General features: G+C 40.2%; 1 protein-coding gene across 2 annotated transcripts in view; it reads left to right on the top strand.

The window, feature by feature from the left end:
* Patl1 (PAT1 homolog 1, processing body mRNA decay factor) overlaps positions 1-21,427 on the top strand; it is a 30,823-nt gene extending 9,396 nt beyond the window's left edge. Inside the window, exons 6-19 of one of the 2 annotated variants that reach the window (XM_055614060.1) lie at positions 499-600; positions 1,359-1,448; positions 1,786-2,003; positions 3,108-3,197; positions 6,940-7,120; positions 9,382-9,505; positions 10,009-10,106; positions 10,895-10,954; positions 12,969-13,117; positions 14,600-14,759; positions 16,604-16,759; positions 19,148-19,239; positions 19,346-19,495; positions 19,821-21,427. In XM_055614060.1, the coding sequence (XP_055470035.1) occupies positions 499-600; positions 1,359-1,448; positions 1,786-2,003; positions 3,108-3,197; positions 6,940-7,120; positions 9,382-9,505; positions 10,009-10,106; positions 10,895-10,954; positions 12,969-13,117; positions 14,600-14,759; positions 16,604-16,759; positions 19,148-19,239; positions 19,346-19,495; positions 19,821-19,842 (1,692 nt within the window). In that variant the 3' untranslated portion in view covers positions 19,843-21,427. The remainder of the gene's footprint in view (positions 1-498; positions 601-1,358; positions 1,449-1,785; positions 2,004-3,107; positions 3,198-6,939; positions 7,121-9,381; positions 9,506-10,008; positions 10,107-10,894; positions 10,955-12,968; positions 13,118-14,599; positions 14,760-16,603; positions 16,760-19,147; positions 19,240-19,345; positions 19,496-19,820) is intronic. The other variant, XM_055614061.1, reaches the window with a different exon arrangement.
* The last annotated feature ends 1,278 nt before the right edge of the window (positions 21,428-22,705 follow it).

The raw sequence follows: 22,705 nt of genomic DNA, 5'->3' as shown, positions 1-22,705 counted from the left end.
CTGAAAAGGAAGGCCAATTTGGAAGGTATGGGGGGGAGGGTGGTGTTGGTATGGCCTAGTTAGGCTCAATATCCTAAGAAATGGTGGAGTCACAATGTATCACAGCATTGCTGAGCATGGCGGCCATATCACTGAGGCTTCAGAATAGGACTTAGTTAATCCTCCAGCTTTCTTATCATTCCTTCTCCCTCACTATAACCAAAACATATCCTCTTGGAGAAAATTTTCAAGTCAGAATGTCTGCTGGCACTTCCCTCAGATAGCATGGAAGGGTGGGGATACTGGAGAATTAGCTAAATCTTCCTCAGTTAAGATGAAACTGATTTGTGAGAGGAAGTGACCTAAGGTTCTATATTTAAACCCATAGCCAGAGCAATTTGCTTAGAAGTAGGGCTTTGCATTGAGTTCTGTGTCTCTACCAGTACTTGAGGGGAGGGAGTGTAGGAAGGCAAAAGACTGATTTTATTGAATGTAGTTGTGTTGTGTTTGTCCTAATAGATTCTATGTCCGAAGCCTGTTCATGTTCGGCCCCCAATGCCACCACGTTATCCTGCTCCCTATGGTGAGAGGATGTCTCCAAACCAGCTTTGCAGTGTCCCGGTACGTCACTTTACAATGTGAACTTATTATCACCAATAGTATGTAATAGAGCTGACATTTCCTAGATTATATGTATTCCTTGTAACTCTCTTTATTTTCTGGGATTTGTTGTCCCAAGGTCAGAGAACAAAAGTTTACTTTGTTTCTTGCCACTTTAAGATTTTTTTTTTTTTTTTAAGATTTATTTATACAGTGTTCTGCCGGCACATACGCCTGCAGACCAGAAGGGGGCACCAGTTCTCATTACAGATGGTTGTGAGCCACCATGTGGTTTCTGGGAGTTGAACTCAGAACCTTTGGAAGTGCTCTTGACCTGAGCCATCTTTCCAGCCCCTGCCACTTTTAAGATTCTAAGCTCAGCTGGGCATTGCTGTACATGCCTGTAACCCTAGTATTCAGTAGACTGGGGCAAAAGGATTCCTAAATCAAACTAGCCTGGTCTACATAGCAAATGAGTTTCAGGCTGCCAGTTTGAGCTACTTAGTAAGACCCTGTCTCAACAAAAGGGAAAGCATGGAAAGGTTCTAAGTTCATTTTTATCCTCTGTTTCTGCTGCTTGAGCCTTTCATTCTGCTGCTGTCTTTTTTGTGTTACATGGTTATAGTATTTCACAATTTCTAGCATTCTTTTCTGATGTAAGGCTCTCCAATGTGGGAGTCTTTACATCTGATTTTATACAAAGCTTACGCTGAGTTTCCTTAATATATTGATTGCGTGTTCCATAATCTGAACATAATTTCCCTGTTTTGTGTCCTTAGAACTCCTCCCTCCTGGGCCACCCCTTTCCTCCTAGTGTTCCTCCTGTACTCAGTCCCCTGCAGAGAGCACAGCTTCTTGGAGGAGCACAGGTAAACCTATGGTTAGCCATACCTATAAAAATAATCCTTCTGTCCTAAGATTCATTGCTTGACAACTTTTTCTTTCACTATTAGCTACTTCTTCTCTCTTCCCCTTCGTTTTCTCAAGTGAAGTTAGTAAAGGAAACAGTATTTACTTTTTTAGTGATGCATGCCTATATTTCCAGCATTTGGGGTGCTGAGTTAAGCTTACGTGTTTGAGGCCAGCCAACTACACAGGGAGTTGCCAAATGGCCTGACATGCATAATGAGACCCTGTCCCAAAGTGAGATGGAACCATTGAGGATTGCTAATTCTTTTATGTCAAAGATCTTGTCCCTCTTTGCAGCTGCAGCCTGGACGGATGTCTCCCAGCCAGTTTGCACGAGTCCCTGGATTTGTTGGTAGCCCACTGGCTGCCATGAATCCTAAGTTGCTACAAGGGCGAGTTGGGCAGATGCTTCCCCCAGCACCAGGCTTCCGTGCCTTCTTTAGTGCTCCACCCCCTGCTACGCCACCTCCACAGCAGCATCCTCCTGGCCCTGGACCTCACCTGCAAAACCTAAGGTATACAAATATGCCTTTGTTGATCCATTGTCAGCGGAGTTCTATAGTAGGTTTTATAATCTCCTAATTACTTTTATAATGTAAAACTCTTAGGATGCTTGCTCAGTACAGTGTTTGAGAAGTTCCTGGATTCTTAAGAGGTTAGAAAACTGCTTGAGTTTTCAGTCTATACATTGCCTTCAGGAGTGTCATGTTTCCTGTGCACATGACAAATTAGCTGCTTCTTTTACTTTTTCATACCCATTTTGCAAACACTCATGCAGTTAGACACACACAGTGCTGAAAACTGAAGAATTACCACAGATAAGTAACAGATGGAGACAGAGGTCAAAAAGCTAAGTAATCTCAGTGCCAGCTGAGTTGCTTGCTTCTACTTTGTGGTTTTATAAGGAGATGGACTTGTATTCTACTTTGGTAGAATTATGTCTTATGTAAATTTTGTCCGTTCACAGTCTCATGAGAAACATCACTAGAAGATACATATATGTGAGGAACATTAATGTGAATGCAAGGAACTGACTGGCAAATTGGAAACCTATATAGCAGGCAGTCTTGACCTTGAAGTATGTCAGCCAGCAGGCTAGAGACCCAGCAGAACTTCATTTCCTGTCTTGGTAGATCTCTTTGAGTAACTTCTAGTTTTGACTGTTTCGCCTCCTGGATTATGGAGGGCAGTTTCTTAAAGTCAACTAATTATAAATGTAAATATCTATAAAATGCTTTTGCAGCAGTGTCTACATCAGGGTTTAGTTAAATTTGGGTATCAAAACTGGTCAGGTTGACATGTAAAATTAACTGCCATACATACACTTTCTATGTCATTCGCCCAATACACACGCAATTCAAGATACATACATTAAACCTATTAGAAATAAAAAGAATTGTAGTATTTTACTGCAATTGCACTAAGTTTCATAGTCATCCTCTTGGGTTTAAGAATTGGTCATTGTGAAAAAATATATAGCTTACACGTAAAAAAGTCTGTTTAGAATACACTGGCCATCCCTTGAGTAAACCTATGTGAAGTTATCATGTATTGACAACCTTTTTAAAAAATAACATCATTAAATGAGATAATCAAGGACATTTTCCTTGTTTTCGTAGACCTCAGGCCCCAATGTTTAGACCGGATACAACTCACCTTCACCCACAGCACCGGCGCCTGTTGCATCAGAGGCAGCAGCAGAGCAGAAAGTGAGTACTTGTCGCTCTCCTGACGTGTAGGAGAAAGCTTCTGACTTGGGCTGCTTTCTTGCTACATTTACTTAGTATGGAACTTATTTTGTTGGCCTTAATGCTGTTATGTTTTGTTTTATCACACTTATTTTATGCTGTACATGTGCATGTACATACCTGTGGAGGTCAGAAGACAACTTTGCAGGTATTGGTTTTTGCCTTCCACCAAGTTGTTTCTGGGGATTCCACTCACCTGTCAAGTGCCTTAACCCACTGAGCCTGATTGCTGGCCCCTCTTTTTGTTCTTTTGGGGGGCGGGGTTAGAATGTGTGCATGTTCTGGCATTCAAGTAGCACTTATGTTGTGTGTGTACATGTACACTCTATAAGCTAGTTCTAAATGACGTTTTTATGCTACATTTATTTACTTATTGTGTATGATAGTCAGTTCTCTTCTTCCAGCACATGGATTCCAGGACCTGAGTGCAGGTGTCAGGCTTGGTGTCAAGCACTTTAAAAACCGAGCCATCTGGCTGGTCCAGTTTTTACAGTGAATTCAAAGTTACAGTTAAGTTGGACTTATGTTGTAGTTAAAGTTGAGCTCTGATATTTATATTCTTTATCAAATGTATAATCAGCCTCTTAACTATTTTTTTTGTTTTCTAATTTAGAAGGAATAAAGTGTAATTAGTAAAAGTTTTTTAAAAATTAAAAGAAAAAAGTAATAAAAACACAGGAGCTAGCTTTAAATATAGGTATTACGTGAGTGCAGTGATCATTCTTTTCCTCACATTTCATCTCCATTCAAATGTAAATATATTTTTATATGTGTGGCCCTGGCTGTGTGACCAAACTATGGTAGGCTTTGAAAAATAAAAACAGCAGGATCCATAAAGCCTCTGCCTTTTATATCTGTATGAAGTCATTCCATAATTGTTTGCTTAGATAAATTAAAGAAATTAGGTATAGCTGTAAGGGTTCTTCAACATCTGTTTTTGTTCTATTTGTATAATTCCTTCTCATTTCCAAAAATATTGTAGAATATATTTTTTGCAGGGGAGAAAAAGGAAACCAATGTGGACTTATAAACCAACTCCAAGTATACGTTATATATGAAAAGATTAATCTATTTAATTGTATTAAAAATAAGTGGGACTGCATTGGACAGGGACTCACTTGCCAGCTTTTTGATCACTTTTCCCTGGCCACAAGGGAAAAGGACAGGCTTAGTCCTAATGTAGCTTGATGAGCTGGGATGGATGGGAAAGGGAGCTCCCCTGAAGAAAAGGGGAGAGGGGAAGAAGGATAGGGCTATAACAAGGATGTAGAGTGAATTAAAAAAAAAAAAAAAAAGACTTAGTAGGTATTTATGACACGTGATTATAATTTTATCATGTGGGCCAAAAAGGAAGAAGCCAAACAGTAATAAACAAATAGAGCTACCAAAAAATTGTTTTCAGGAAGCAATGCATTCACTAACAACACATACTCAGTTATTCAGTGCTCAATAGAAGAAAATTGATTAATTGAAAATTGAAGATATGTTTAAGCATACTTATCAGAGATAAAGATTAAGATTAGATAATGGGCCAGGCTTGGTGGCACATGTCTTGAATCCCAGCAGTCGAGAGACAGAGGCAGGCGGATTACTGTCAGTTGGAGACCAGCCTAGTCTACAAAGTGAGTTCAGTACAGCCAAGGCTACACAGAGAAACCCTGTCTTGAAAAAGATAAAAACAAAAGAGAGAAAGGTTAGATAATAGGCTACTATCATCAGACAAGTAAAATTTGAAGTGTCTCACTACTTAATTTGGGAGAAGGATTGAGTATATAGCTCTTTGGGAGAGGATTTAAGCAATAGATGATAAAGTTAAAGTCATGGCTAGATTCCATCCTTGCAGCATCACAGAATACATTTGTGATGTGAAGAAGCAAGGAGTAGAATTAGGCCTATTACCATTTATGTAATCAGAAGCATACAGAATAATACTGTCTAAGACTCAAAAGACAGGGCTAGAGAGATGGCTCAGCTATTAAGGCTAGGCTCACAACCAAAAATATTAAAAAAAAAAAAAAAGACTCAAAGACAAAACAAGCACAGTGGCTCATGTGTCTTTAATCCCAGCACTAGGGAAATAAAGGCAGTGGGTCTCTGAATTCCACCCCCCACCCACTCCCTACCTACCCCCTGATCTCCATAGTGAGGTCAGGCTAGCCATTTCTGCATACTGGGACCCTGTATCAAAGAAAGAGAGAGAGAGAGAGAGAGAGAGAGAGAGAGAGAGAGAGAGAGAGAAAGAAAGAAAGAAAGAAAGAAAGAAAGAAAGAAAGAAAGAAAGAAGGAAGGAAGGAAGAAAAGAAAATATTCAAAGACAGATGCACAAGCAGTACAAAGATACGTTGGAAGAGAGTCAGTATAAAGGCCGCATGCTGGTTCTGTGAAAAGGAAGCTTTAAGAAGAGCTGGAGAGATGACTCAGCAGTTAAGAGTTTCTGCTGCTCTTCCGAGGACCATTGTCCACTTCCCAGCATCTACATCATTCAGCTCATAACCACCTATAACCCTAGCTCCAGGAGATCTGACACCCTCTTCTGGCTCTGCATGCACAAATACACAGAAAACATTTTAAAATAATCTTTTAAATGAAGACATTTTAAAATAGTCTTCAGCTAATCTTTATTGGTTTTTTGTTGGGTTCTTTGTTGAGACTAGCCTGAAACTGATTATATATGTATGCTAGGCTGGCCTCAAACACGCAGTCCTGCTCAAGCCTTGAGTGTGGGAATATAGGTCTGTGTCACTATGAATGGCAGTGTGACTTGTAAGTGAAACAAATTAGCCTAAATACATTTTTAACCTGGTTGGTGGGTAAATATTTATTATAGTACTTGCTTGAGCTTCTAGCTACATTGAAATGCTTTAAGATTTTCAGTGAGTTAAAGAAAAATTATACAGACTTCAGGATCTGATTGACCTGTATTCAAATCTTACCCTGCCACCTGGTAAATAAAATAGCTTTGATTTTTTTTTTTTTCTGGCCTCAGTGTATTGTCTTAAATGAAGAAATCTCCCTGCTGTATGTAGTTATATAGTTTTAAAAAAAAATTCCATGTATGAATGTTATCTACTGCTGCATCAAAACATGATGACCCCCCAAAAAAAAACAAGCTGGAGAGAAAGGGGTTTATTTGGCTTACACTTCCATATTGCTGTTCATTATTGGAAGAAGTCAGGATAGGAACTCAAATGACAGGGTCCTGGAGGCAGGAGCTGATGCAGAGGCCATGGAGGGGTTCTGTTTACTGGCTTGCTTCTCCTGGCTTGCTCAGCCTACTTTCTTACAGAACCCAGGACCACCAGTCCAGGGATAACACCACACACAAAGGGCCGGGCCCTCCCTCATTGATCACTAATTAGAAAATACTTTACCAATGGATCTCATGGTGGCGTTACCTTGAATGAGACTCCTTTCTCTCTGATGACTCTAGCTTGTGTCAAGATGACACCACACCAGCCAATACAAAGGTCCAGGAGCCCTGCTGAGTGCTGCAGCAGCCCTGCTGTGTGATGCAGGAGTACATTGGGATGGTACTCTCCAGTTTTTTTTCTGTGATTATGTATCACATAGCTCTTTTCTCTTTGATTCTTTTAGGATACAATTTTGTTTTCCTTCACAAAAATCAAAGAATATTTTTGAACCAGCCTGTTGTATTTCTGTATTTCAAAAAGTATGACTAATACGCTGCATGTTTGCCTTTCAGTCAGCATCGAAATCTCAATGGTGCCGGAGACAGAGGAAGTCACCGGGCCAGTCATCAAGATCATCTCCGGAAGGATCCATATGCTAATCTCATGTTGCAGCGGGAAAAGGATTGGGTCTCTAAAATCCAGATGATGCAGCTGCAGAGCACTGATCCCTACCTGGATGATTTCTATTACCAGGTAAATAGCCAGGGCTAGTTTTCAAAACAGTTTGTCTGCTTATGATGGTAATAATCAGTTTAAAATGATAAGATTTTCTATTGAGATATTGTCCAGTGAATACAAATTGATAAGTATTCTCTCCATTTTTAAATACTAGATATTGTCAAGCCTTTTGTGTTCAGATTGATGTTTTCATTTTGGCATTAATAATCTGGTTCTTCCGATTAAGAATATTGCTGCTGTGGGGCTGGGGATTAGCTCGGTGGGAGAGGACTTGCCTAGCATGTGCAAGTCCCAGGCTTCAATCCCTAGTACCCCCATACACACCAAAAAAAGAAAGGAAGGGATATTGGCAGTCTGACTTTTAAAGACATCTTCATTAAGTCACATTTTAAAATACTTCTTTAAAAAGCCATTTATTTTGTGGGCAGTAGGCAGTGTTACTGAGGTCCACAAGGGGGTGTCAGGAGGAGTTAAGTGTTTTTTGCTTCCACAGTGTGAATCCCAAAGATTGGACTCAGGTCATGATGCTTAATGACAAGTGTCTTTGTCCAGAGCCATCTTACCAAGCCAGTTAATGTTTCTGAAGGTTGAGGGAATGGAAAGTGTGTGGGTATCAGACATTTGCGGTGCTAGGCATTGAACACTGGGCCTTGAACATGCTATAAACTTACTCTGTTATTGCAGTACACCCATAGTTCACAATTGGCTTTTTATAAAAGCCAAGAGTACTACGTAAAATTTGCAGGCAAATGGATGGAGCTAGAAAAGATCATCCTGAGTGAGGTAACCCAGGCCCAGAAAAGCATACATGGTATGGACTCAGTTATAAGTGGATGTTAGCCATATGTTACAAGATAAGCACACTACAAGGCACAGACCCAAAGAAGATAGGTAACATAGAGAGTCCAAGGGAGGATACATAAATCTCACTTGGAAGGGGAGACAGAATAGACAGAGGTAGTGGCTGAAGAGAAGGGAACAAGATAGGAGAAAGGTCACAGAGGGTTAAGAGGGTGGAGATCAGATCTAGGGAGAGCAAGAGAACAGAAGAGAAAAGAGAAACTGAGCATGGGGATATCTCTGACAGTCTGGAGACCTAAGTCAAGGTAGGCTCCTGGAAGGATATGAGGGGCACTCAAGCAGAGACTCCTAGTAGCAGAGGCCATTGAGGCTGAGGAGGATATCCTCTAACTAGACTAGTCTCCTAGCAGAGGGAGGAGAACACCAACCCACCCACAAAAACTTCGACCCACAATTTACGCTGCCTACAAGAAGTGCAGGGATAAAGGTAGAGATTGAGGGAATGCCTGGCCAATGCTTGGCCCTTCCAAAGACCTGCCCTATTGGAGAGTACCAGCTCCTGACATTATGAAAGATGCTCTGCTAAACTTGCAGACAGGAGCCTGAGAGAGTTGTCCTCTAAGAGGCTCTACCTAACAGTGCCTCAAATCAGAAGTTGAGATTCACAGCCAAACAAACGGGCATTGTATAGGGAGTCTTGTGGGAAAGTATGAGGAAAGAGAAAAGGACCTATAGGTGACAGGAGCTCCACAAGAAGACCAACAGAGCCAACTAACCTAACCAGGGTCCAGAGGGGCTTGTTAAGACTGGGGCATCAACCAAGGACCAAGCAGGAACTGGACCTAGGCCCCCTACAAAGATGTAGCAGATGGCAGCTTCAGCTTCATATGGGTCCTCTAGTAAAGGAAGTGGGGACTGCATCAGACAAGGACTTGATTGACAGCTTTTTGATCACTTTTGCCTGGAGAGATTGCCTTGACAGACCATGGGGGAAGAGGACATACTTAGTCCTGATGCAGCTTGATGAGCTGGGATGGATGGGAAAGGGAGCTCCTCTTTTCGGAGGAAAAGGGGAGGGGAGAGGGAGAGTGGGACTGGGAAGGGAGGAGGGATGAGGCGACAACAAGGATGTAAAGTGAATTTAAAAAAAAAAAAAAGCCAAGAGTAGGTGTGCATAGCCTTAACCCCAGCATTTTGGTGGCGGAAGCAGGCAGATGTCTTGAGTTTTGAGGCCAGCCTGGTCTACAGAGTGAGTTAGTTCTAGAATAGCCAGGGCATATTGAAAAATCAAAAAATATTTTTATGTATGTGCATTCATATATAGATATATAATTAGATTGTAACAAAGTAACAAAAATTAGGCAGGAGTGTATTTCTAAAGTTCTAGTTCTGTTACTACCAATGGTGTGATTAGTGTGAATAACAATGGTAGTCTGTGTTTTGTTTGCAATAAAAACCATCTTCTCTTGTGGTAGAATTACTTTGAAAAACTGGAGAAATTGTCAGCTGCTGAAGAAATACAAGGTGATGGCCCTAAGAAGGAGCGTACCAAGCTCATCACCCCCCAGGTGGCCAAACTGGAGCATGCGTATAAGCCTGGTAACGTTCTAGCCCATTATTAAGGGAATTTGAGAACCTGCTGTTTTGGTAAACTAGACATAATTATATGTGGAGAGCATGAGTAGCTTGACATACAAATTCATAAATCCTTTGCTCTTTAAGATTCCATAAAAATTTACTGGGTTTGGTTTGGTTTGGTTTTTAGTACTCCTAAGAGTAGATAAAGAGGAAGTAGGTTTTCTTTTGGTAATGATTTTAATGAAGACTTGGAGAATAGATTATGTAAAGGAGTTGCTTTAGCTGCCTGTGCTGGGTCACATTTATAATCTCAGTACTGAGAAGGCAGAGGCAGAAGGATTATGAGTTCAAAGCCAGCCTAAGATAGTGAGGCCTTGCCTTAAAATAAAAACGAGAAAAGAAAAGGGGGTTGCTTTGCTACATACAGTCCTGTGATATAAAACCATGAGTGAAGAACAGAAAAGCTTTTTGAATGATGTCTGCCATATTCGTGGTCTTTATCGGAGTCTTTTTTGTCCTTGCAGTGCAGTTTGAGGGCTCTTTGGGGAAGCTTACTGTCTCTAGTGTGAATAATCCTCGAAAGATGATCGATGCTGTTGTGACATCTCGGAGTGAGGATGATGTAAGTACCAGTGAATGGGGTGTTCATTTTGGTGGTCATTGCAAAAAGATGAACCATGGTGAAATTGTAGCATAAGCTGACTGGATATGTCCTGAATTTTAGTTTTCCACACATATGCTAAAATGTACCTTCATTAAAAAAAAAAAATGTGTGCGATATGTGTTTCTGTCACACATGCCATAATATACTTGTAGAAGTCAGAGAACAACTTTTTAGAGTGAAATTCTTCTTGCACCAGGTGCTCCAAGGATCAAACTCAGGTGGTCGGTCAGGCCCGTGTAGCAAGCACTTTTACCAATTGAGCCATCTTGCTGGCCCTAAAGCCTTTATGAGACAGCCAGAACTAATGGATTTGGTACATCCTCTCACTGCAGGCAGTGTCTGTGTTGCTTAAAACAACATTTCTGTGTGTTTTCAGATTTACTAATTTAGTGTAATTTGTGAACTGATTCGGTGAATGACCTTTGTTTTATACTGTTGTCATTTTGGATTGTTAACTTTTTGGTATTTCAAGACAGGGTTTCTCTGTGCTGGCCGTTCTGGAACTGTCTTTGTAGACCAGGCTGGCCCCACACTCAAGAGATCTGCTTGCCTCTGCCTCCAGAGTGCTGAGACTAAAGGTGTGTGCCACCATGCCCAGATCAATTGTTAACTCTTAAACAGTCTAAATTCTCTTGTAGTTTTACCAGTGAACGTAAAGGTGTATTCTTGGTAAAATGATCTTAATAGAGGTAAAAAGAATTGATAATGAATGGTCTTACCTTTTTTTTTCTTTCTTTCTTTTTTAGGAAACAAAAGAAAAACAAGTTCGGGACAAGAGAAGAAAAACCCTTGTCATAATTGAGAAAGTAAGTTTTAGCATTTATTTCTCTATTTAGTTTCAATTTAAAGAACTATCTGATTGGCCTGCTTTTTGATCACCTCCCCCTGAGGGGGGAGCAGCCTTACCAGGCCACAGAAGAAGACAATGCAGCCAGTCCTAATGTGATCTGATAGACTAAGATCAGAAGGAAGGAGAAGAGGACCTCCCCCATCAGTGGACTTGGGGAGGGGCATGGGTGAAGAAGGGGAAGGGAGGGTGGGATTGGGAGGGAAGGAGGGAGGAGCTTACGGGGGGATACAAAGTGAATAAAGTGTAATTAATAATAAAAAAAATTTAAAAACGATCAAATATGTGTTCTCACATAGAAGAGAGGTCAGTAAATCAGTGTTGTTGTTGTTTTTAATTACAGTTTATGTTTGAGGGGTGGCGTTGTGCATGCAGGTCAGAGGACAACTTGTAGGGCTAGGTTCTTGCCTTCCACCGTGTGAGTTCTGGGTCTCAGACTCGAGGTTGTCAGGCTTGGGGTGGGGAAATGCCTTTTCCTGCTAAGTCATGTCCCTGGCCCCTATTCTTTTATATTACCTAAGAATTGATTTGTGTTAGGCGCTTGTTAACAAGAGCATTCCAGAAATGATTGTACTCTACTTTACCTATGGAATCCTGGGAAGAACACTGCACTGGGGTTTTGTTTATTGTTATTCAACTAATAGATAATTGTCTTTGAACAGGTCACTTTGTTTTGATATATAAATTTATCTTGTATTTGGGTATTGGTGTGTACTACAGCTTGTGTGTGGAGGTCAGATATTAACCTGAGGGAGATAGCATGTGGCTCCTTACAACACAGCTCTCAGTGATTGAACTCAGGCTGTTAGACTTGACAGCAAGCATCTTCACCAACTGAGCAATCTCATCAACCTGGGTCATCTTGAACCTAATAAAAATAGGAGTGAAAGTTTCATTTTACATGAACTGATTTAGTTTTACAGTATTTATTGAGCATTTTTTTGTGTACAAAGGAAAATGAGATGATACATATAGACACAGTCCACACTGCAAGACTGTGGAGCACAAGCTGCAAACTATCCCTTTTCTGAATCTGTAACACAGGCTGAGTTTAAATAACCTTTTATCTTGTCCTCAGTTTTTTTTGTGGAGATGAGTATAGTAGTTTTGTTTGAAGTTGAGTTTGCAATGAGTTGAATACCCACAAAGTACTTAGACCACTGGCTGACACTGGTAATAAATTACAAACAAACAAAAAATTGCCTGGTTAGCAAAATATTTATCTAAAACCCAGTGTAGTGGATTTTAATCACAAGGGTAGTCCATCACATCATAGGGATTTTAATCCCAAAGTCAGTTTCTGAATGTAAGGACTACATAGTGAATTCCAGAAGGACTACAAAGTGAGACCCTGTCTCAAAAATTATCATGACTGGAGAAGATGGCAAATTATTTGCTGTGTAAGTTTGAGGAACAGAGTTGGCATCCTTAGTATCCACATAAATCCCAGGCAGGTATGACAACCCTCCCAGTACTCACAAGGCAGAGATGGAATCCTTGGAGGAACCTGGCTAGTTTAGTTAAGCCTTATTGGCCACCTCTGGATTCACATAGGAGATACTACCTAAATGTAGAAAGTGCTGAAAGGTGGAAGGAAACACTTGACAGTCAAGCTCTAACCTCTGCATGTACTCACACACCTTTATCACTGACAGGTAACATTGGTGGCATTGTTTCAGAAAGGTGGATGTTTCAGCCTAACATTGCTACTAGAAAATTTGGGAAACATAATTACTTCACCATTTTACTACTTGACTAGCAGTCCATGAGAGATGAAAAAAAATGATACTTAGAGGATTATTTTACCATATTTCCCTACATTTAAATGAGCACCTTTAAAAAAAAGAAAAAACTCATTTTGTTTGAATTGTACTCTTCCATTTTTACTAGTTTGTCCTAAACTGTGAGGACGTTTATCTAGTTCTCTGTGGTCCTAACCCAGCATGCTGTGGCCTGTTCTGTCTCTCCCCTAGACCTATAGTTTACTCCTTGATGTGGAGGATTATGAAAGACGCTATCTCCTAAGTCTAGAAGAAGAGCGGCCTGCCCTGATGGATGAGAGAAAGCACAAAATCTGTAGCATGTATGACAACCTGAGGGGCAAATTGCCTGGACAAGAGAGGTAATAAGCATTGTGAACTTAGGAAATAGTAGACTCCTTCCATTGCCAAACCAAACTCCACATACTTGGGATTGTGGTGTACTCTGTCCTGCCATTTCTGTAAGCTTAGCAGCCATCTTTCTTGGATTTTGTTGCTTTTGTCTTAAGACAGAGTCACACTATGTGGCCCTGGCAGACTTTAAATTCACGAAGATCCAATTGCCTTCCAAAGGTTGGCTTTAAAGGGGTGGGCCAAGATACATTGTTTCTATCTTTTGTCCAGATTTGGGTGCTACTTCATATAAAACATTCCATATTTTTTCTGAGTCCTCTCTTTGATTCATTTATTCAACAATATGCACTCGTTGTCTATTAGGCTTTTGCTAGGTGCTGGAGAAAAAGCAGAGACCATTACTAGATCCTGGTTTTGCAGTGACAGATTGTATCTGTCTTATGAGTACTAGTGTTTCAGCTTTGTAATCTTACTTACTCTCCTGATAAGATGACAGTTATCAACATTTGCACTTCCTGGATTTCTGTAGAGTTCGTGTGTGGAAGCCAGTAAGTCTTCCAATAAAGAATGTCAGTTCTTTCTGTGTCATCTTTCCCCTGCCCATTGTGTGAAGCAAACCAATTGTAAAAATGTGCTGTAAATCCCACACACTTACTGCAAGAGCGCCACATCTGCTGACAGCTCCTTTCCCTTTGCTCAGATTCTCCTGGGCCAGAACACCCAAACAAAGAAGAAACTTCTTTTCAACATACTTTCTGTAGTTTTGGTTTGATAAATGCAGTTTATCCATAGATAGGCATGGTATGTAACCATTAACTGTGTTTAGTTGAATATTGACTCTATGTGTTGAAGAAGCTAACTGAAGCTGGAGATGACAGTAGCTCAATGGTACAGCACTTACCTGGCATACAGGAGGCTTGGAACTCAATTCCCCATTCTGAGGAGTGGGGTTGGAGGAGTGAAAAAAGTCAAATAAAAAGCCGTATAAATTGTGTGCCCTGTTAATACTTAGCAGTTAACTCTGAGACATTTAGTTTTTAGTTAAATCAAATTTGAACACAATATTTAATTTTTACTTAAATTTGATCATAATTTTATATATGTTATAGGAAATGAGTTTTCACATTTGTAAAAAAAAAAATTTTTTTTTTTTTTTTTTTTTTTTTTTTTTTTTTTTTGAGACCAGGTGTCTCTGTAGCTTTGGCTATCTTGGACTCACTTTGTAGACAAGGCTGGCCTTGAACTCACACACAGATACCCACCTTCCTCGCCTCCCAGAGTGCTGGGAGTACAGGTGTACATTGCCACACCCAGCTTTCATATTTGTAAAATTTAATTTTACTTTTTATTATTTGGTTGGAATTGGAGAGTAATCCTCAATTTTGGTAGTACGGAGATTGTGAACATGATAAAAAAAATGTGGGTTGCGTAATTTTAAAAATGTGGATTTGTTTTTCCTGTGTTAACATTAGGTGGCATTCTTTTTGCAGGCCAAGTGATGACCACTTTGTACAGATCATGTGTATCCGAAAAGGGAAGAGAATGGTTGCCCGTATTCTCCCTTTCCTCTCCACAGAGCAAGCAGCTGACATTCTCATGGCAACTGCCAGGAACCTCCCTTTCCTTATCAAGAAGGACGCACAAGATGAGGTACCCACCATGGAGGACAACTTTCCTTATGTTCTCAAGTTGGAAAACTTTGCCTCTTGGTTCCTTTTGTGGATGTAAATTATTCCCCCTTACCCTGTTGTCAGTAGCTTCATCTTAGCCTCGAGGTTTAGTTGAATGGTGTCCTACAGATAATCTTAATGAAAAGATCTTTATCTTTGTAATAGCTCTTCAAAGATTAGCAAATTTTCTTGTGCTTTTTCAAAACAAGAAATTGATAAAGGAACAGTATTAGTATGGGATTCATAATAATGAGATACTTATGAAGAAACTTACTGTAGTTGATTAAAAATTGAGTAGTGATCACCTGAGTGATGCAGAAGACATTCCTGTGTACTTCAAAACACTGAAGACCTGAAAATTACTACTGTAGGCTTTGAGATTTTAGTATTTCCTGAAAAGAATGAAAAGTTTACATCTCATCAGAAAAAAAGCAACAGAACTAAACAAATACATTTTTTAAATTTACTAGTTTTTTTGTTTTTTGTTTTTTTTAGTTCTGAATAGTTTGCCTGTGTGTGCATATGTGTGGTTGGTGCCCATGGAGGTCAGAGCAGGGCATTGGATCCCCTTCGACTGCAGTTATGGTTTGTGAACCTCCACATGTATGTTGGGAATTGAATCAGGGTCCTCTGTAAAGGCAGCAAGTGCTCTAATGAGCTGACCCATCTCTCCAGCCCTGAAACCAGTATATTTTTAGGAGACTCCAAGAGTAAAAAAAAAAAAAATGGGTTTAAGCAAAAATTTACAGATTTGAGCCATAATGCCAAAGGAAGCAGTGACTGGAGCGGACAGTCATTAGCTCAGACACTCAACAATGGAAGCAAGTTTGGGAGAACCTTATTCATTTGCTGGGTACTCACCCAATACCTCTACATTCAAGGCACCATTTTCTATCATAGAAATAAATCAATAAAATAAATAAAGCTAGGAATACAAACAATACCTTCATGGGGCTTTCTTTCTAGTGAAGATCACTTAGTTAACTATATACAAAAGTTGTGTGTGGTGATTTCCTCACAGTAGGGCCACAAAGGCAGGAGAATTTCTGTAAGTTTGAGGCCATCCGAAAAGTGTGTGTGTGGAGCTGTCGTTCATTCTCCCCCCTCCCCCTCTTTGTCTCTGTGTGTAATTATACATATGAATGTGTGCAGGCATATGCTGAGTTAAACTATGTGAATTTAAAAAATAATCAGCCATGTTTGTAGAATTCATTTTCTTGAAATAATAGCTGGTTCCAGGTGTGAGACATGGGAACACAGACAATCCTGGCCTTATATTTGAGGCAAGAGAACTAATAGGTTACTAGGGATGCATAAACCAATTTGAAGGGGCCTCCTGTTTGCTGGAAGTGATACATTTAACTTCAGAGAGAAAAATTATAGCTGTAGACTAGAATTAATTTAATAAGTTCATGATATCAAAAATATGAGTCATTTGTAGTGAGTGCTAAGACTAGTAGGTAACTCTGGTTACCCTATCTTGAAACTGAAAAAGAAAAGGCCAGACATGGTAGCATACACCTGTAATCCCAACACTCAGGGAGGCAGAGGCAGGTGGTTCTTCGTGAGTTTGAGGCCAGCCTGGTTTACAAAGTGAGTCCAGGACAGCCAAAGCTACACAGAGAAACTGTCTTGAAAAACAAAAAACAACAAGAGAAACTGAAAAGAGTCAAGTGTTTATCCTACCTTTCCTTTACAACCAGATGTCCTTACACACAGTAATGCAATGATTTTGTATATGGTGAGCACCCTGCTGCTCATACCCACTGGTGGGAGGTAAGAGAAGGAACAGTTTGTAGGATGTAACTCCTGTTTGTTTTGTAGGTGCTGCCATGCTTACTGAGTCCCTTCTCTCTCCTCCTCTATCATCTTCCTTCAGTGACTGTCACCAGCCTTCTGCAACAGCTAATGAACCTACCTCAAAGTGCAACTGCACCAGCACCCTCCAATCCTCACCTCACTGCTGTGCTCCAGAACAAGGTGCTTTTGTCTTTTGTGTTCCTAAACTTGTGTGGCTTGGGAAAATTAAGACTGCTGTAGCTTTTTTCTACTCAGGATTTACATTACAATAGCAAAAGCTAAAAAACAAACCATGGTTTGGAGGAAATAGGTTTTTATGAAATTTCTGGCACCAAGTGTCCAGTCTTCTACAGTTATTTCTGTCATCTTTAGTAGTAGATCCTCATACTCATGAGATTCCTGTTTCAGGAGAATTTTGAAACTTAAAACTGGCATGAGGAACAAAACTGGGTATGGATTAGCTGCCTGTGCTCTTTTGTTAAGACTTTTCCCATGAATTTTAACAAGCTTCCACTGAGTAGCAGTGGCCAGCACTTAGTCACAGCTGCAGAGAAGCTACATATGACTTTCAGTTATGTCATGTGAAAGATCCCAAGATTAAGGCACAGCTTGGTGCACTTGTGTTTAATACCACCATTCAGGAGGCAAGCAGGTCAGCAGATGTCTGTAAGTTTGAGGCTAGCCTCGTCTGCAGACCCAGCTCCACAATATAAACCCTGCCTTAAACAAACCATACAAATAAAAACCTTTTTTTCTTTTCTAAATTCAAAACCCCTTAGAGAAAACCTAACAAGGAAAGAAGATCATGGTTTCAGTCCTTGCCTGCCCTCTTGAATTCTTATGATCTACTGTTTGCTCAGCTGGTTTTCTGAACTATGCTGTAAAAGTGATGGTGCAGGCTTTACACAGTTCTTAGATGTATTTAGATGATACCTACTGTGTGGTGGGCACTTGTTTAGGGCCACTTACACAATAGAGGTGAAGTCTCGGGACCTTTCTCCTTTGTAGTCCCTGCCAACAGTAGCAGGGCATCTGAGGCAGAGGAGGATACCTGTATCCCTCGGGGCATATAGATAGGTTCTCAAGTGACCAGTATGGCCTTCCTGTCACTTAGTCTCTGTTTTAATTTTGGTATGAGCAGTAGAAAACCAAGAAGTCATACGAGATCATGAGCCTCATGAAAATTTTCCTGCAAATAGAATGAAGGGAAAATGTCTGGACAAGAAAAGTTATCCTCTGTAATATAAACCCAGGAAAGTAGAATGAAATCCCAGAGTACTGCCAGCATCTGTTTTTTATCCATTATAGATATGATTTACACATTTAACCTAGTGCTGTTGTTGTTTTCATTTGATGCCCCTTAAGTGTTCATGGTGCTAATTTCTAGATTCCTACTAACACTCTTAGGAAGTTTTATATTTCATATAAGAATTCTGTGCACACACGTGTACTTTTGGCCAGTGTGCATGCATGGACCATATGATCAGAAGCTGACATCAGGTGTCTTCTCTTGATTATTTTCTACCGTTGCTTTTTGAGATAAGTTCTCTAACTAAATGTGAAGTTCACTGATTTGGCTAGGCTGGCTGGCCATTATACTTCTGTCTCCCAGAGCTGGAATCACAGGCACAGTACCACCATGCACAGTTTTTGTGATTTCTTGGACCTAGGTTTAGGTCCTCACTCTGGCACAGCAGCTACTTTACCAGCTGAACTATCTACCCTATGAGTATTAATCCCCCCCCACCTACTCTGGGCTTTGATTTTTTTTTTTAACCCTTTGTATATTTCTCTTTATTTTTGTTAATTTGTTTTATTTTGCTTTTTGAGCCACTGTCGTATATTTCAGGCTAGTGCCAACTCCCTGTGTATCTGAACTTTTGGTCCTCCTGGATGCAGAAATTGTAGGTATGCACCATCACACCAGGTGTATTGGTGCTGGGGCTCAAACCAGAAGCCTTGTGCATGGAAGGAAAGAATGCTCCCAAATGAGCTATATCTTCAGGACACCCTAATGTCTTTTTTTTCTTTACAAAATAACTTTACTTAATTTTTTTCTTCAAATTTTTCATGAACTTTGACTTTCCTTTTTAAACTATTTTGATTCTTTAAAAAAGAAGGACAAATCACAGATTATCCATGACTGGGAAAAAAATATTTTCAGAACAGAATAGGTTATAGAGATGACTTTCTATGCTTGGCATCTGCTATGCCAGAAGCAAAATTTAGAGGAAAGACACACCTCTAATTCCAGACTTGTCTAATCCCTTCATCTGACTACACAAAGACTTTTGTATAGAGCCTTCCCTTTCAGGGCCAGGGAAGCGTCAACTGAGCTATAAGAAGCTTAGATGCACTGTTTTGGGTTTCGCTGTTGTTGCTTTATGTGTGTGAGTGTTTTGCCTACATGTGCAACTGTAAATGCCAATGGGTGGTTGTGAGCCATCATGTAGTTTCTGGGAACTGAACTGAGATCCTCTTCAAGAACAAGTGCTCTTAACCACTGATACATTTCTCCAGCCCCTTAGATGCATTGTTAAGTTTGAGTCCATCTGGTTTCTTTTATAGTTTGGCTTGTCACTACTCCTAATCCTCCTAAGCCGTGGGGAAGACCTACAGAGTTCAGACCCTGCTATAGAATCAACGCAAAATAACCAATGGTCAGTATTGATTATTTATCTCTAATTTTAATTTTTTAAAAATAGTCTTTGCTGTCCTTTTTCCTTCCCTTCTACTTCTCATATTGTTTTGGGTTTTCTCTGTCAGGACAGAGGTGATGTTCATGGCAACCCGAGAACTGCTACGGATCCCCCAAGCAGCCCTGGCCAAGCCAATCTCTATACCCACAAATTTAGTGTCCCTTTTCTCTCGCTATGTTGACCGGCAGAAACTGAACTTGCTGGAGACAAAACTGCAGTAAGTTCCAAACACATTTCACTACCTTGTAATTTCAGACATCACACTGTGGGGAGGATGAAGCTGAATGGGAGTAAGAGATTGAGACATCCATTGTGTGTGTGTGTGTGTGTGTGTGTGTGTGCGTGTGCGCGTGCGCGCGCGCTAAAACAAATCACTGCATTGTGTGCAACAGTATCTCAGAAAACGGTAAAAGCTGAGAGGACAGAAGCATCTAGGCTCTTGAATTATGAAAATTCTTATAAAGACATAAGTTGAATACAAAAGATTAATTCTATTTTAACTTATTTATACAAATAAGTCATCTTTCTCTTCATATCCTTAGGCTGGTTCAGGGGATACGATAAAAGATCTCCAGTGTGTCCTGTACCTCCTTTTGGCTGCCACCTGCACTGCTGCCATCACCAATGGAGTGTTTTTAATGAGGGAGGGAGGTAGCTTATGGCCCAAAGCAAGTCCTGTGGGGGTGATTCCTGTTTTTAGAGGTTAGCTCTGAATGCCAGGTATTTTCCCGCTGCTCTGATATTTCTGCTGGGTGATACTTCTGCTGGTTTCTTTTATCTTCTGTGTTACACTTTTGCATGTCCTACTTTTACTCAATTCCTCTCAATTTTGCATTTTCTTTGCCCTAGAGACACAACTATAATGTCCCTTTATCCCATCACCACTATTACAATTCAAAGTAGGTTGTAGTTGACCAAAGGGCTCCTCCCCCCTTTGAGTCTTTTTTCATCTTCCCTTATTAATATGACTATAGAAGAGCCAAAATTAAATAGAAGTCAAGATAATAGGTAAATATACACACACCTACACATACATTCATGTGGTCTCCAGAGGGTCCTTAAATAATGAATTTTAGTTTGAAAAATATTTAATTGACATATACCTCTAAAAATAAACCAGCTGATATATTTTTAGTCTGTTTCTGTTCCATCTTGTAATTTCGTGGATTCTACTTTTTTAATATATAAATACAGGGTACACAGCACATTACATTAAATCAAACATGTTAATTGGCTAATGCCCAGCTCTAGGATGAAAGGACTTTCTTTCTCCCTACCTGTATTTCCTTTGTTCCTGACCACCATAATGGAAACAGCACACACACGGTTAAGCCTTTCCTGTGATGACTACAGAGTGCTTGAGTCTGTCCCCTCAAGTGCATTCAAGAGTACCCAAGATGAGCCTCATGTAGAGCCTGCTTCTGCAGCGTAGCTTTTGCGCACCTGCACTGTCTTCCTGACGTGACTTCTGTAAGCCATGCCTCTGCTTCTCTTCCCCATTTTTCTTTAGTGTCTTGGGTTGAAACCTACAAATGTAGCCATGGCTGTTAGGCTTGGGCTGTGCTGCTCCTCAGTCTCCTTTGCCCTGGAGCAGACCTGCTGTCTGGGCTGCTGAGTCTCACCCGAGTCCCATCCAAAGGCAGCTGGGGCCTGGCTTTCACTCACCTTTCTTCCCTTAAGCAATCACCAGGATAAAGGACTCTGCTCCCTAGTGGTTGCAGTTCTGGAAAAAACTAAATTGAATTTATTTTATATTCCCATCCTGATCCTACTTTCTGCTGTTCTCACCCTTTTGAATGTAGTCGGGGACAGGCTATGATATCTAAAGAGAATAAATGTTTTGCACATACATGTAAAGCCCTCCGTTACAACCACCTGTCTTTGTTCTCATCTCCATTTCTTTCTCATTCTGTGACCTCAGGCTCCACCATCTGCTTCCCCAGTGACAGTCCCTAGCTTCCCTCTGCCATCTACTGACTGTCTCCACTGAGCCTTTCCTACCTTCCCTTCACACCTGATCAAGTAAACACTTGATTATTTTTTCTTCCTTATTGTGCTTTTTGTTCAGTTCTAATTAATAAAAATAAAAGTTTCTAAATTTACATTTTTATAGGGTATTGTAAATAAAAACAAATTGTATACTTGAAAATGTGTGCTTGCATTTATACCCTTTTGTTTCTGATTTTGTTTTTAATGAGTTTTCCATCATATTTGGATTCATTAGCAAGACTCTTGATTTGGGGGAAATAACACTTTGCCCTGAATAAATTCACTTGTTTCTAAACAGGTGCCCATTTCTCCTTGCTTTAAAGAGACTTAGGTAACTCCCTTAAGCATTTAGCTGCCTTCCTGGTTTGTATTTCTCTTAGCTCTAACCTTGTAGCTTTGTTTAATCTTTAAAAACCATCTTGAGCTGGAGAGATGGCTCAGAGGTTAAGAGCACTGGATGCTCTTCCGGAGGTCTTGAGTTCAATTCCCAGCAACCACATGGTGGCTCATGACCATCTATAATGAAATCTGACCTCTTCTGATACACAGGCATGCACACAGGCAGAACACTGTATATATAATAAATAAACAACCATCTTGCTAAGTACATACCTGTAATTGTAGCAGGAATATGAAGGAGGAGGATTACTTATTTTTACTCTTGAAGTGAACAAGATGAAGATTCAGCAAACTAGTACAGAAAATGAGAGGAGGACAAGGAGTGGAGAGATGGTTTAATGGTTAAGAGCAGTTACTGCTTCGTTTTTGTTTTTGTTTTTTGAGGGGACCCAAGTTCAATTCCCAGTTCTACAGGATCTGATGCCCTTTCTGGTTTCTGTGGACAAAAAGGTATGGTGCATTTATACAGACAAAGCATCCATACATACACTTTTTTTGTTTTTTTTTTTTTTTAAGAACAGTGGAAAGAAGTTGGATGCAAGAGCAGAGTACTAGTATGAGATGTTACTGTTAAGAGGAGTATACAATGAGAGATGTTTTCTAACCTAAGCATAAACCCTGTTGTTAGTTGGCTGATGTTGGGAAAGATCCACAAAGCATGATTCAAAATGTCCAGTTAGAGGACCCAAAAGAACATACTGTGCAACACTTCACAATTTAGAGACCTGAAAATAAGCTCTAGGAGGAACCAGATCTTGCTTGAGGCCGTAGGTTGGCTAATGGTAAAAACCCTGAAAATGTTCTAGGTACCTTAAAAGTATTTTTTAAACCTAGAAGTAATGAATGTAGGAAATGATTTTAAGCTAAAAACTGACATCAAGATAATTATGAGTTTTACCTGCAAGTGTGTACAGCCATATGTGGGCCTGCAGAGGCCCGCTATTAGATCTAATAGGCCTTTGCAGGAAACAGGCCCACATATAAGTGACATATACCCTGGAAATGGAGTTAAGATGATTGTGAGCCACCAATTTGGGTG

Source organism: Psammomys obesus, unplaced genomic scaffold, assembly GCF_907164565.1.
Source record: "Psammomys obesus unplaced genomic scaffold, mPsaObe1.curated_primary_1811, whole genome shotgun sequence".
In the NCBI taxonomy this organism is placed as follows: Eukaryota; Metazoa; Chordata; class Mammalia; order Rodentia; family Muridae; genus Psammomys; species Psammomys obesus.
The sequence above is the reverse complement of the archived record's forward strand: the minus strand, read 5'-3'. Positions and strand labels throughout refer to the sequence as shown.